Below are 16679 nucleotides of genomic sequence, written 5' to 3' on the forward strand. Positions count from 1 at the left end.
TTCTTGTTGCAAAGGAAAAATTAGTAATTATTTTGTACAGTACTGGATAGTACATTGACTGGGTGATCAAAATTAACATCATCATTGAGAAACAGGTGGACACCCTATGCCTACAACTGTGATACTCTAAGAAGGACCTATCGTTGCTTATATAATATTCCAGCTAAGAATGCATAATCTGAATCTTAATTATATGGAAACATCAAGCAAACTCCAAAGGGACAACATTTTAGTGAATAAAAGGAAGAGTTAAGAGACAGCATTCTTTAAAAGTGTCATAGAGAAAAGCTGTGGAAATATTTCAGATTAAAGAAGGCAAAAGAGATGTGGTTGCCAAATGCAATGCCTGACCCTGGATAGGAAACTGTACTTTGGGACGAGAAGGTGGGAATGCTATAGGACACTGTTAGGTCAGTTGACATATTGGATTATAATAGTAGTTTCGATAAATGTATTACATTAATGGTAAGTCTATTAAAATTTATAACAATACTGTAATATTATGTACGACAGTATCCCTATTCCGAGGAATTATTCACTATTAAGTATTTCGAGGTAAAAGGCCATAATATTAATAATTTCCCTTAAGTGTTCTGAAAAATTGTAGGTCACAATATGTGTATATATAAATATATGTACATATATATATAAATATATATGCATATATATTTTGGGGGAAGAGTAAGCAAATTATAAAGCATTTAGGATAAAATTTTAACAATGAACCTGAGTAAGCACTACTTGAAGTTCTTTATACTATTTTTATCATGGCAGCTTTTGCCAGAGCTTGAATTTATTTGCAGATAAAAAGTTTAAAAACTGAGAAAAAAAAAGTTATGTTCCAGGAATGATGGGAACACAAAAAAATTGACCAGGGGACATAAACTTTAGAAAACTGAGATGCAAACAAACATTTTGCATCCCTCTCAGCAACCTGTTGATATGTATTGGCATCAGTTAGGTGCTAAATGCTTGGCCAGGTACCAGTTAATATTGGAGCAACCAAATATACTATGTTTTAAAAATGGTACATTATTAGCTGTTCTGTTTCAACCTTTTGAAAGCATGCAGTGCAAATTGCTTATGCTCTGATATCTGTGTTATGATATAATCATTTTCTTCTCTTTTAATTCAGCTTATTAAATTTTACCACAACTATAATGGAAATTATTTATGTTCGTATGTCACATCTAATACAGGGCCTTTAGGATGAGTCATTAATCACAAATCACAAGAGTATATTTTTATTGTTAATCAAATGAGAATCTTTATTGTTGTTTGCAGTACAGGATCTTTGGATAGGATATATATTCTATTAGTTAATATAATAATTTATAATAAATGCACAAAATGTAAATAATCTTATGGAAAAGCCTAACTGAAGCTAAATCAGATTTCATCCTTTTAAAATTAATTTTTCTACAACATGACTGATTTTTTTTTTTAACAGTATGACTCAGTTTTATATTTGAAAACTAGTAATATTTATATTGTTTAAAGACATGCACAAAAAACCTTGGTAAGGTCTTAATTAAACAGAAAGATCCAGTGATGTTCTAAGATGTTATGTTTGTAAATACAGAAGTATGATAATTCCTAAGCCCTCTGGACAATGGAAATAGGCATAGATTTGGAAAACAGTGCAGTAACAAATGGTGTCTGATATGATTTCTAGTGAATCTCAATATTAGATCTGAATCTTAGAACTTTTTAGTTGATTAGTACTGAGTCCTGTCCTGTTTGTCTTATTCTATGGTCAATTGGCTTTTCTTTCTTGACAGTTATAAGGAAAACAATTTCAATAACATGATGGAGTATTGTTCAGATTGTTAAGAAGAAGGCAGCTTAATGCATTGCTTTATCAGTAATTCATATTTAAATATATGGAATTTCTATGTGGTTGTCCTCCAGATATTTTCAGTAGAAATATTTCAGCCATCAAAACTACTGGAATTGTGATTAAAAACAAAAGTAATTCCAGCCCTCTAGATCAGTATCCTTCATTGTGGAGGAAGCCAGTAGTATGGAGTCTGTGTGTCCAGATAAAATTTCAGAAAGTGGCACAAAATAGCTTGATTTTAGTTGTGCTGTATAAGCCACTGCCTTAGGTGTCAAATTAGCAGCATTATTGACTAAATTCTTTTACAGATTGGAAATTTTAAAAGGCTAGTTCCTTTTTCTATTTCCAGTTGTTATGAGACTTAACGTGGCTTCTATGTGTCACCATTAACTGTTGTAAATTTTTTTGCACAATTCAAAAGAAAAAATCCTTTCAGTTGGTAGGCATTTAAATTATTGGCTAGACTTCCCTTTCAAGATTATTCCAATTCTGGTGGTATATTTTTAATATACAAATGAAAATCAAAATATTGTTTATCATTGTTTTTGTAATTGTGCCTCTCCGTTTGCCCATGTTGTAATTTGGCATTAACTTCTTTTTAATGATAGACGAATCCTTAGTACTGTGGAAAAGAGCAGACAGAAATATAAACCAGCTTCTCTCACAGTGGAGTTCGTCCCTTTCTTTTATCGTAAGTAACAGCTCTAATTTCTCTTGCTTTGATTCTGGTGTTACTCTGATTATTCCTTATTCTGATTCTGATTCTGACTTATTTCAGCTTGTGTTTTTATAAGATAAGGATTCTAAGAACCTGTTACTAGTGTGCTTGATTGTTATTTTGCTGTGATTATTCCTCTTGGTTTTATTTAATTTACTGTTCTCTAAGTGTTTTTCTTTTGAGAAGAGCTGAGTGTTTTAAAAACAATAGTATATTTTGGAACTTCAGAACTTATACTGAAAATAACCTTGAGAGAATTGGTTCCTATTAGTATGATCTATATGGACTCTAGTTTTCTTTCTTTAAAAAAATGATTATGTTGTATTTCAAGAATATAGAGCATTTTGCAGAATGTAATAGCAACCCCCTGTGTTTCCCACTCAAATTTGTCAGATTTCAGCCTTTTGCTATTTTACCACATTTTTTTTTTTGATAAATTTAATTTTAGTTGGGGCTAATTACTTTACAATATTGTAGTGGTTTTTGCCATACATTGACATGAATCAGCCATGGGTTTACATGTGATCCCCATCCTGAACCCTGCTCCCACCTCCCTCCCCATCCCATCCTTCTGGGTCATCCCATTGTTTTTACCACATTTTTGTTTACCCTTTTCCCCCCTAAGAAATAAAATAAAACAGAAATAGTCCCTTGTAGGGCAATTGATCCTGCCCAAAATGTCTTCCCTGATGGCTCGGACGGTAAAGAGTCTACCTACAATGCAAGAGACCCAGGTTTGATCCCCGGGTCAGGAAGATTCCCTGGAGAAGGAAACGGCAGCCCACTCCAGTATTCTTCCCTGGAAAATCCCATGGCTGGAGGAGTCTGGTGGGCTTCAGTCCATGGCGTCGCAGTCAGGGACGACTGAGCAGCTAACACAAAATGTACATAAAGACATTTGGTTCCATGGAGTTGGAAAGTCAGACATGACTTAGTGACTGAACAATAGCAAAATGTCCATAAGACGTTTGGCTATGCCAAAAGATACTTGAAATTTGGTCTTATCCAAAATGAGCATATTTGGTTCATGCTGAATAGTTTTGGGTAGGACCAAATATCAAAGCGCTTTTGGCATGGACCAAATATCTTATGGACATTTTGCACAGGACCGAAGGTCTGCTTATCAATTAGTTCTTTGATTGCTTGGTGAAGATGACTACAATACTTTGCTTGACCAGCAGTAGTGACACTGGCTTTAGCTAGATAATCAAGCTCACATGTCTACACTGGGAAATCCAGCATTCCAGTGGAACAGTGTAGGCATTTCTTTTCAGAAGGAGATCTCACAACATTACAAGGGCTTTTCTTGGATTTTCCAAGTGAGGGTATGAAACCAAATTGATGGGTGTGTGAGCCACCCTGCCTTTGAAGTGCAGTATCCGAGAGAAGACATTTATACCATTATATCCGTGAATGTAACTTCTAAATCCTAGGAAAGGAAATGCCTAAATTACAATTTACACTGAAATCAGGGAAGCCCAGGGTTATAAGTTCCCATCAGGTTATTTATAGTCATCATAATCTTTCTAGTCCAGATCAAGGGTCATTTTTATCATGAACAGTATTGCCTGGTAACACATTTGTCACACATTGACTATTTACATTTGTCAGATTTCCAGTGATTTAATTCTTGGTGCATTTTCTTATAGAGAAGGAGAAAGAGTTTTTCTTACCCTGCATAGAGTGCATATCTTATTTTTCAATACTTTTTCATTTAATATTTTTGCATTCGTTGATGATACTTACAGTTATTTCATTCAGGGTTGCAATATTGTGGTCTTCAAATTCCATTCTTATACTTCTGTAAGTTGTTATATTCTGTAAAAAGAATTTTCCCTCAGCAATTGGAGATAAACTACAATTATTCCTAAAAAGGCTGTATAAAGTACTTAAATCTTTCTCTTTTACTGTTTTCAAAATGAGTTCAAATAATACTTCAGTGGGGCAAATGTTTTATTTCTCCCTTTTTTATATATCACTGTGGACTCAGTCTTTTATTTACTCAGTATTTTAGAATCAGTTATAGTTTTTTTTTTAATACTTGTTTTTATTTTTTTGGGTGCTCTAGGTCTTAGTTGCAGCACCTGGGATCTTTGACTTTTGTTGCACATTCAGGATCTTATTTGTACCATATGAAACCTAGTTCCTGACCCCAGATTTGAACCCTGGGCCACCTGCATTGGGAATGCAGAGTCTTAGTTTCAGGACCACCAAGGAAGTCCCTCAGTTGTAGTTTTTGATGGTAAAATTATTCTAAACTTGATCACTGAGAATATTTTCTCCTAGAATGTTTATCTTTTCATTTGAGTCCTTTAAAACATAGAAATTTTAAATCTGAATGGAATCTAATTTATAAAATTTTTCTTGTAATCTGTGGTTTTTGTGTCTTCCCAAAGAAATCTTGCTAATTACCTCAAGGTCATGAAGATTTTCTCTTATGTTTTCTTCTTTTAGGTCAATTACCTGTTTTAAGTCAATATTTTGTATCTAGCCTAAGGTTTCTCATTATTGTTCCATCAATATTTGTTGAAAAAACTGTTCTTTCTTCTATTGAATTACCTTGGCACATTTGTCAGAAATTGGTGGACTGTAAAACATGGGTTGATTTCTGTCTTCTACTTTTTTTCCACATGTCTGCCTTTATGCTGCTTCCACACTGTATTGATTATTGTGAGTTGATACCAAGTCTTGAAGTCATTAAAACCTCCAGCTTTATTCTTCTTTCTCAAGTTGTTTTTGCTATTCTGGATCCTTTGCATTTTAATATATGTTTTAGAATCCATTTTTCAGTATTGTTACAAAAAAGCTTGCTGGGATTTTGATTGGGATTGTATTGAATCTCTGGGACCATTTGAGGAGAATTGCCACTTTAAGAATATTTAGACTTCCAACTCATGAGTCTGATGTATCTCATCAATTATTTGTATGTTACTTATTTTTTCAGCCAATTTTACATAGTTTTCAGCACGTAGATTGTGCCCATATTTTGTTAATTTATCCCAAAATATCTGTCTCAAGTACTTGTAGATGTAAAGTCTGTAAAATAAACTATTGCAGATTTTTAAAAAAGCCGTATCTTCATGTCTCTTTCTATCCATGGTAATATTCTTTGCCTATTTTGTCAGATACTAGTATATTGCTGGCACTCCAATAATCTTATGATTAGAATTTACATAGTGTATCTATTTTTACGTCCTCCCTCTGTGTTTCCTGGCTGAATAGAACTCTCATCTGTGTGAAATCTGACAATTCGGTTTACAACTTCTTGTAGGTTTTTGCCTGTCTGGTGGGATTTCATGGTTTAAATTAGGATTGGCACTTGGACTCAAAGTGAGCCCTTTGCATATTTCTGAATTGCTTTCTCTGTATAGCTTCCTCCATTCTGGTACTGCTTTATGAATTCGGTTGCCTAGGCCTCCCCAAACTTGTAATCTGCCTCCTATCTCTGGAAATAGCCATGTTCTTTTAGGGTTCCCCCTTTCTGTACATTTGTTCAGAAAATGTCTATAAACCGAAAACTGAGGTGATCCTTGGGTTCACTTTCTATTTCTAGAACCAAAAAAATCTCTAAAACCTATTTTGTCAAATTTTCTAGTTATTTATAGCAGGAAACCTTGTATAGTGGAATTATTCCAACATAGCTGAGATGTCTTAATGTTTTAAATGTAAATTTTTATCAATACCTTGTAATTCAAAATTGTTTCTTTTTGGAATGTTTCTTGTGTATAAAATCGGAAATCATTCTCGTGTTATAATCTTGTCTTTGTGTATAGTGATGTATGTGAAAGGATATTTATTACTGGATTGTTAGCAGTATCAAAAGAAAGTGAAAAAGCATAAATGTTTATCAATAGAGAACTAGTTAAGTAAATTAAGGTATGTCATTGTAGTGGAATGCTCTCTAGTCATAAAAATGAATACGGCAGAGGTATTTGTTAAGATTTATGGTTTCTCTTTTTTTTCTGTGAAAAATGCATGTTAACCTTGCTTTTTAATAAATTTCAGCCTTTCACAAATAATTTTTAATATTTCCATTCAGACATTCCTTAGAAATCAATCATACTGTGGAAGAGAAATCTTATGTAGTTATTTCTGTATTTTATTCACAGAGTGTTTTCAAGAAAGTGAACATCTCAAGGAGAGTCTTAAGTGTTGCTTATTGCATCTCTTTGGAGCCATAGTAGCTGGTGGGCAGGTGAGGAACATGTTGAAAGTTAATCTGTAAAATGACAGTAAACAGTACAAACAGTTTGCCATGGGTTATTTAATGAAGTCTTTGTCTTTTTGCAATTTAATGAACAAATATTTTTCTGAAGTTAAATCTTATTTAAAACTAATTTACTTAGTTTTATTTATAAATTTCAAAAAAACCCAAGTAATAATATTAGCATAACTATAAAATTACTGCATAAATAGTTAGATTTAACAGTTTTTGGTATTTGAAGTTCTTAGTTGTATTGACTTTCAGCTTCCAGTTGTTACTTTAGAATATAGAGGATAGTAATCTCTAATAGTTCATTTGATGAAATCAGACTTTCATTTCCTAGGACATACGAATTTAGTCACTTTTCTATCTACTTATAATTATTAAGTGCATACATACATGGTTTATATGTATTTTTTCAACCAACTCAACTGTTTTTTAAATTATTTATAGTAAAGTTTGAGTAATGTTTATTTTTTTCAGTTGAACGTCTTAACAGCTGCAGTAAACTTAGTTGAAAACAGGATTATAGTTCAGAAGGAACATTCTGCTTATTTTATTTAACCACAAAATTTAGATCAGAGGTTTCTGACACATTTTGTACCACATACCCTTTTGGCAGTCTGATGTAGCCCCTTGTCAGAATGTTTTCACTTGCCTGAAAGAAGATACACACCATCACAAAGGAAACTATACTGAAATGCAGTTACTAAAATATTAATAAAGCAAGTCTGTTACATAGTAATGCGCTTCTTTATAACATATCAATTTAAAAAAATACAGCAGCAAGTCTAGTGACTAATGTAATTTCGAAGAGGAGATGAGCATAAATGATGTTTAAAGACACTGTAACTGTAATACATGAAAATGTATATGATTTCTACTGATGAGAAAATCATGGGTATTGCTAATAATACCACTTGGGTTTCCTAGTGGGTCACCTTGCCCTCTCCTCTTCACTCTCATAGAAGATAAAGAGTCTCTGTTGTGAGAGGAATGGTGACCAGAATCTTATTTTTCACTTTATTTGCTTTGTTACTTTCCTTTATTAGCTAATATCCATCTTTTGCTTCAGTTCCTCCCCATTTCCATCATTTCTCCACTACTAAGAATTAGTAAGTGTGCAGGAACAAAATTGGAAATGATATTTTTTTTTTACTAATGGAGAAGCTGGTTGGAGCTTATACCCTTTTTGAACAAATCCAGTCTTGTTAATGCCTCCGGGTAATTGAACCCTAAGAGACTTGCAGTAATTAAAACTCACATGGAAATCAAATGGATATTTAAAGGCCAGTTTATTATTTTATATACTGAAAATAACTCAAAATCCTATCATTGTATCATAGCTATAGTTACAACTATATTGAAATCATAAGACTGTTGAATATAGCCTCAGTGCAAGGGTATTTAGATAAATTGAGAGTCTAAAAGACGTAATAATACCTTTATCATAAAGAGTTGAAGATTTAAAATCCAACGATTGGTCTCCCTTTCCTCAGCATCATGCCTGGCTTCCTGCTAGCATATTTATGCTGTTTCATGCTATGTTAAGAGCAAGGGCTCTGGAGCCAGACTGAATCCTACGTCATTTCTAACTAGTTGTATGACCTTGGATAAACTATTTATGTGTATTTTAGTTTCTTTATTTATAATGTGGAAATAATAACACACAAGGACCAAATGACTCATTGTATATGTAAAGCACTTAACAAAGTGCCTGTGATTATAAGCACGAAGTATATCATGGGTGTATCAGATTTATAACTCCTTAAAAGTGAAAGTGAAAGTCTTTCAGTTCTGTCCCGGACTCTTTGCGACCCCATGGACTGTAGCCCCCCAGGCTCCTCTGTCCATGGGGATTCTACAGGCAAGGATACTGGAGTGGGTTGCCATGGCCTATAGTAGTAAATAGTAAAGTTCTAACAGCTTAAGTTAGAAGTTTACCTTTTTCTCTCATTTAAAAAAAAAGCAGTAAACAGTCCAGAGTGAATTTGGTGGCTTTAGGATCTTCAGGGACTCGGGTTTCTTTTGAATGTCGATTTGTTATCCTTACTGTTATGTCTTGTGCTACAAAATAGCTTTTGGAGTTCTGGCCATCGTGTCTGCGCTTTGGGCACAAAGATGGGGGGGATAGTGAAGAAGGAGACAAATGGCAGGTGCCAGTTACCTTTGAAGGAGATACTGAAAAGCTGACAGCATCTCATTTGCAAAACTCCATCTGATAGCTGCACAGTTGCAAAAGGTGAAAAGGCCAAGAGCCAAGGATCTTTCCCTCTTTTATTTGTAAAGTGGTATCCTCTTCCTGGTCTACTGGCATGTATTCTTGACCAAGGACTACCCCTAGCTACAAGGGAGGGTGATGAGTAAGTTTTCTATATGAGCAGATTACTCTCTGAATAAAATTAGAATTCTATTAGTAGTGAAGAAAAGACTTAATATGCGTAAAACACTAGCAGTGTCTGTCAGAGTATCCATGTCAAAATTTTTTGATGTTGGTTTGTAAAGAAAAAACTGTCTGCAGATTTATTAAATTCTCTTTGTTTTTGCAAATGTATAGCACTTCAGTTAGGTTTGGATTTCACTTTTTTTTTTGTCTCTCATGTTTCAGAAGAATGCTTTGCAAGCAATTTCTCCAGCCACCATGGAAGTTCTTATGAGAGTTTTGGCTGACTGTGATTCTTGGGAGGACGGAAATCCTGAAGAAGTGGGTAGGAAGGTAGAACTTACTCTGAAGTGCCTTACAGAAGTGGTGCATATCCTTCTCACTAGCAGCTCTGATCAGCGTCAGGTGGAAACCAGCACTATTCTGGAGAACTATTTTAAATTGCTAAATTCAGATCATTCAGCTTTACCTAATCAAAGGAGGTCCAGACAGTGGGAAAACCGGTTCATAGCTCTTCAGATCAAAATGCTGAGTGAGTATTAGATGAAGTTTATTCTATTCAGTTTTCTTTGAATCTAGTTGTTTTCCATTTCTTTTCTCCATTTTCATTTAGAATTCATGGCCATTGTATAGAAAATAGTGAATATTTAATTCAGATTTTGTGTGACTTTATAGATTTTGACTTTAAAAATAATGTGGGATTGATTTGTCTTTCACATATTTGCTTTAGCAGTGACAGAATTGAGCCTTTATATTCTCTTTTGAAAATTGTAATCCTCTCAAAGCATCAGTGCTAAAGAAGAAAATCAACTGTGATTTTGAAATTTTAGGAAAAGTAAATTTTCGGGAAGTGCCATTTGTAAATTTCTAACCTACGGAAAAGGGTCACATGTAATCAGTTTTGTATGTGCTTCTCTAACATCTCTATAGCGATTGCTTCAACATGGCCTTCCTCTTGAGAGTTTCTGGTTTCTTGTTTTGTTTTGATTCCTCGGATCCTCTGTGTGTGTGTGTCTTGCTTTTCTTTCTCTTTCTTTGTGTTGGTTGTTTTGTGTCACTGTGCTTCTCTCTCCCCCTCCTTCCCTCCCTCACCCAGTTCCTTTCCCTCTCCCTCTCTCTTCCCTGCAAACTCCTTAACCAATGTATGCAGTTTCTTTTTGTATTCTTATTAGATGAATAGGTATACTAATATTATTATTAACTGAGAGTTCCTTTTTATAGAAATAAAATATTTTCATTATAGCTAATCCAGAAAATTCAGAGAAGTTAAAAGAAAAAAGTTTTTATATGCTGCCATCTGACATAACCAACACTAATGGGTTGTTGTGTTAACTCTAGAGACTTTAAAAATTGTTTGTGTGGGTATGTGTGTGGTGTCCAATTTAAAAAATACTGGACAGCAAAATCTTGAATCGTTAAACTTAACGATTCATTACAACAGTGTTTTGTATATAGATTCACCTTATATAGTTGCTATTTTATGTTATAAAATGTCATGTTTTATAATTATAAAATTATAATTATAAATTTAATTATAAATTTCAATTTTATAATTATAAATTTGAAGTTTATAAGGAAATTTGAGTCTTTATTGAATGGACTTCTTTTTTGTTATGAACTTTCATATTACCTATGTCAAATGCCCCTTGATTTCCAAGTGAGGACATCGTTTTAGTAGGAAATAGGACCAAAACATCATCACAAATAGATTAATTACCTAACTCTCGGAGAAGGCAATGGCACCCCACTCCAGTACTCTTGCCTGGAAAATCCCATGGATGGAGGAGCCTGGTAGGCTACAGTCCATGGGGTCGCTAAGAGTCGGACACGACTGAGCGACTTCACTTTCACTTTTCCCTTTCATGCACTGGAGAAGGAAATGGCAATCCACTCCAGTATTCTTGCCTGGAGAATCCCAGGGACGGCGGAGCCTGGTGGGCTGCCGTCTATGGGGTCACACAGAGTCGGACACGACTGAAGCGACTTAGCAGCAGCAGCAGCATTTTCATAATGGCTATATGTTAATTTTATGCTATATAAATGAAACTGTGTTGCCACATATAATCAGGTATTGCTTATTCATAGCAAGTTGGGAACCATAGTTTGTTACACTTAAGTTATAATGGAAGAACACCTAAGTAAATCTCTGAAAAATATTTATAACTCATATATGCAAAGATAAATATTTTTGATAATAAAGTATAAAAATGTTCAATTTTCTTATTAAGAAATAAGTGAGTAAGTGAGAGTGAAAGTCGCTCAGTCATGTCCTACTCTTTGCAATTCTCTAGGCCAGAATACTGGAGTGGGTAGCCTTTCCTTTCTCCAGAGAAGTATAGGATTTTTTTTCTACTCCACCTCCTTATTATTTCCTATTAATTTACATCTATTTGCCAGCTGAAATGCCTAAGTTAAATATACAGCTAGAGTGAATGTTTCTGTGATCCCAAATATTCCACTTTATTAATGGACAATTTTGTTTTTATTTTCCTAGATACCATCACAGCCATGTTAGACTGCACAGATAGACCTGTTCTTCAGGCTATTTTTCTTAACAGTAACTGCTTTGAACATCTCATACGACTGCTACAGAACTGCAAGGTATTTTTCTGTTATCTTTGATTTTAAGAAGCTATTATTTTGTTTATGTTTTGATTTTATCTTGAGCATATTATAACCATAGCTAAATTTTTTATTGTGGTAAATATGCATAACATAAAATTTACCATCTTGATCATTTTTAAGTATATCGTTCAGTGGTATTAAATACATTCTCATTGATGTTGCAACCATTACCACCATCCATTCCCCATAACTTTTCATCTTCTAAAACTGAAATTCTGTATCCATTAAACAATTTCACATTCTCCTGTCCTTTCAGCCCCTGGCAACTACTATAGTTTCTGTCTCTATAATTTTAACTACTCTAAGTACCTCATATAGGTGGAATTATACAGTGTTTGTTTTTTATGACTGGCTTATTTCATTCAGCATAATACCTCAAGATTCATCCATGTTGTAGCATATTGCAGAATTTCCTTTCCTTTTAAGACTGAATAGTACCTCATTGTATGGATATATATGTATATACCACATTTTGTTTATTCAGTTGTCTGTTGATGGACTCTTGTGTTGATCTTACCTTTTGGCTATCATGGATAATGCTGCTGTGAACATGAGTATTACAAATATCTCTTCCAGACCCTACTTTAAATTCTTTTTGGCATATGTTCAGAGTGGGCTTGCTAGATCATATAGTAATTAAATTTTTGATTTGTTGAGGAACTGCCTTACTGTTTTCCATAGTGGCAGCACCATTTTACAGTCCTGTCAACAATGCACAAGAATTCCAGTTTCTTCCCATATTCTCATCAAGATTTGTTTTCTCCTTCCTCCTCCTCCTCATTCTCTTCCTTTTCTTCTTCTTCCTCCTCTTCCTCTCCTTTATTTTTGATAATATCCACCCTAATGGGTGTGAGGTGATGTCTCACTGTAGTCTGATTTGCTTTTCTGTAATGATTAGTGATGCTGAGCATCTTTTCATGTGCTTATTGGCCATTTATATTGTCTTTAGAAAAATGTGAGGTTCTTGGTGCATTTCTTAATTTTTTTTTAGCTTTTTTGTTGTTAAGTTTTAAAATCTTTTTTTGTTATGCATTATTAAAATTTGGTATGAGCATTTGATAAGCACATATTTTTGTACTTTTGTTTCATTTAAGATTATTTCATTAGCATTTTCATGTGTTATGATTTTAATACTTGTATATTATTATATTAAGTGAATATATAACTTACTTAAATATTCCCTATTGATAGATACTTGTTTCCAGTTTTGTTTGCTATTACATAACTCTTTAAAGTTTCATGGAACAGAATTCTATTTCTAGTACAACTATCAGATCAAAGGGCATACATTTTTTAAAGCAGGGAGCACTGTATGGAAACAACTTATAAGTCGAAAATGTAGAAAAGTAGAAAAACAAGAATACTATTAGGGTTCTTGATGTATACCTCCAATTTGCTTATTTTTAAAAGTTTTTACTACTTTACACTTGTAGCAGATTTGCGTATGAGTACATAATAACTAACATCTCTGATTATTATATATTCCCATAAATATCAAGATGCCACCAGAAACCTTTTAGAGAGCTTCTTGAAAACTCTTTGAAAATAAAACTACTTCAGAGAGCTTTTACTTTCTATCTGAGGTGTTCCTTTCATGAATTCCCTGATGAAAAATACTAGGGGTTCATTCTGATTTTGTGAGAATATTCCAGAATAAAAATTCTAACATCAGCTCCTTGAATTTTTCCACACAGTTAGCAGAGTATCTTTGAAAGCATTATGTCACTATGTTGCTTAACTTAACAGTAAAACTAGCAAGAATAGCATAAAATAGTAAACAATATATTGATAAAATAAGTCAGAATGAATAATTATGAAGTCAACACAAGTACCAAATTACCACTGAAGCGTCAAGATTTCTCTGTCCATCTTTTAAAAATCATTCTTGGGGAAGAAATCCTAGGGAGGTGAAAGTAACATAAGAGAAATGTTTGTAAAACCTTCTCTGTGTTGTAAAAATGCAGTGTGGCCTTATGAATTATAATGACAACTTCATAGACAAGATCTCACATGTGTAGAGAAACTGTCAATCCCAGAAGGATAAATCACTAGGATAAAATAATTTCTACTAAAAATTTTAGTGTGCATTTATACAGTATGTGAAACTAAGATATAATTTTAAAAAATCTCTGTCATATCATGGTCAACAGTACCTTTTTTTAAAAATACAAAACTGTTTGATGTAGCTATCATGACAACAAGCTAATATTTACTCTTTCTACTGTGTCAGAAGTCAAAGTTTCTTATAATTTAGATCTTGAAACTTGCTGATGGTCATAATGTTTTAAAATTTAATTATTTGATGGGCTTTCCTGGTGGCTCAGTGATAAAGACCCCTCTTGCAAGTGCAGGAGACACTGATTTGATGCCTGATCCGAGAAGATACCACATGCCGCAGAGCAGCTAAGCCCATATGCCACACTACTGGGCCTGTGAGTTGCAACTATCAAAGCCCACAGGCCCTCGAGTCCATGTTCCATCACAAGAGAAGCCACTGCAGTGAAAAACCCACACATTGCAACTCCAGAGTAGCCTCTGCTCTCCACAACTAGAGAAAAAGCCCGTGCAGCAATGGAGACCTAGCACAGCCAAAATAAAAAATAAGTAAATAAATAAAATTTAATTATTTTATGACATTTGGGCTTCCCTGATAGCTCAGTTGGTAAAGAATCTGCCTGCAGTGCACGAGACCCCGGTTCGATTCCTGGGTTGGGAAGATCCGCTGGAGAAGGGATAGGCTCAGTACAGTTCAGTTCAGTTGCTCAGTCATGTCTGAGTTTTTGCGACCCCATGGACCGCAGCACGCCAGGCTTCCCTGTCCATCACCAACTCCTGGAGTGTGCTCAAATTTTGGCTACCCATTCCAGTATTCTTGGGCTTCCCTTGTGGCTCAGCTCGTAAAGAATCCACCAGCAATGTGGGAGACCTGGGTTCAATCCCTGGGTTGGGAAGATCCCCTGGAGAAGGGAAAGGCTACCCACTCCAGTATTCTGGCCTGGAGAATTCCATGGACTGTATAGTCCATGGGGTCACAAAGAGTCGGACATGACTGACTGATTTTCACTTTCACTTTCACTTTGATGCCATTTATCACACATTTTGCTTTTGAGAAGAATCCCATTTTGGAGAGGAAAGCTAAGTTTTGGGACCTGAGCCTTTTATCCTGGCAGTATTCTTTATTTGTGGAATATTCTAGTCAGAATCCCTGTAGATTCCTCACTAAACATTAGAATCATTAAGGTTGTTTTTTTTTTTTTAATTTTGTAAAAAGTAAATGCCTCATAGCTTCATTGAGTTACCCAAGCCCCTTCACCATGGTAAGGCTATGATCCGTGATGTATTGGGATGTAGCCAGTTGACAGTGTTGTGACAGTTTAAGGTGAAGAGCAAAAGGACTCAGCCATACATATACATGTATCCGTTCTCCCCTAAATTCCCCTCCCATTCAGGCTGCCTCATAACATTGAGCAGGGTTCAATGCCCTCTACCGTAGGTCCTTGTTGGTTATCCGTTTTAAATATAGCAGGGTATATATGTCCATCCCCAAAGGACTGATTAAGTTTTAAAAACAAAGGAGAATCTTGGAAATAAACTGTCCCAACTCTCTTATTATACAAATAAGGAAATATGTCCTAAGAGATTAACTGACCAGCCCAGGGTTAATGCTAATATATGATGGAAGTAGGATTTCTTACACAGGTATTCTGACCCTAAGCTCGTTGTTATATGTGGTTTTTTAACTGTATTATTGGTACTTAAAGTCACTGTTTAGTCAGTAGAAGAATGTTTTCTGTGCATTAGGTATAAGAGAATTACAGGTTTTATTTACTGTATATATAAACATTTGGTGGAGATGGGTGATATGATTTATGAATGTATAAAAATGTTTGACATCTTGTGAAAACTTAAGTTCCCAAATGTGTTATAGGATGCTGCAGAGGTCTGATTGATTTCTGTTTAAATTGTTTTTTTAATAAGGAATGAATCATTTATTCTTTTATATAATAATACAGAATCAAGACAATTGTCATTTAAATATTCATACCCAATTGAAGCATTGTCAACTAAAGTTTAAAGTATCATAAACAATTCATGAATTACATGGAAATCTTTAGGCTTTCTGCTGCAGTTTCTATGCTTTCTTTTTGCTCTTCTTGCATAACATTCACCAACCAGTTTAAGTACACATTAATTTCCTTGCATATTTGTGTAAAAACTTCTGAGTTTCATCATACTATAACATATTTTAAATATAGTTCCAAGGAATCATATATTTAACTTTTATGATAGGTATGATGAACTTTAAATATTTAAGCATTATTTTGTTTTACTATATTGAATTTTGAAAGGGGGATATGCTTTGAGTTAATGAAAAATTTTTTAAAGCTGTCCAACAATATTTAAATTAATGTGAAGAAAATAACGGCAAATTTCTAGCAGCAAAGAGAAGGATTCAAAACCATTATGTTGACTTTAGTACTTTGCTAGTTGAAATCATTTTTTAAAAATACACATATGTATAAAAAGTTTCATTTGAGAACTTAAGATTCTGGAAAGCTTTTGATGTTGTGGTCTTGCTCATCTAATTTGTTTTCTTTACTTTTTTCTCTTTCTTCTTCACATCTACTCTTTAAAATCAACTACAGTAGGAATTCATCATCATGACAGTCTTAGTAGAAATGAGAATTTAGAAGAGGAACAACGAAAGAATACTTTATGGAAAAGTGTTAGGAGTGAATAGACAGAATGGTAAAGTTGAAAGCCTGACTTTGGGAAGCACACCTCTGTACACACATTGCCATAATGACTTTTGACATTGAACAAGTTTCTTTTTATTTTTAAAGTATAGGTTTTTACTGACCTTCTAGAAAAATACAGTGTGGAGGTTTCAGAGGAAAAAGAAATATAA

General features: G+C 34.1%; 1 protein-coding gene across 6 annotated transcripts in view; it reads left to right on the forward strand.

Moving 5' to 3' along the window:
- NBEAL1 (neurobeachin like 1) overlaps positions 1-16679 on the forward strand; it is a 150208-nt gene that overhangs the window by 38931 nt on the left and 94598 nt on the right. For all 6 annotated transcript variants that reach the window (XM_081581943.1, XM_081581947.1, XM_081581945.1 and 3 more), the window contains 4 exons: positions 2449-2531; positions 6668-6753; positions 9371-9677; positions 11640-11746. In XM_081581943.1, the coding sequence (XP_081438069.1) occupies positions 2449-2531; positions 6668-6753; positions 9371-9677; positions 11640-11746 (583 nt within the window). The remainder of the gene's footprint in view (positions 1-2448; positions 2532-6667; positions 6754-9370; positions 9678-11639; positions 11747-16679) is intronic.

The sequence above is a fragment of the Giraffa tippelskirchi genome, chromosome 3, assembly GCF_054371585.1.
Source record: "Giraffa tippelskirchi isolate mGirTip1 chromosome 3, T2T-mGirTip1v1.2.pri, whole genome shotgun sequence".
Lineage (NCBI taxonomy): Eukaryota > Metazoa > Chordata > Mammalia > Artiodactyla > Giraffidae > Giraffa > Giraffa tippelskirchi.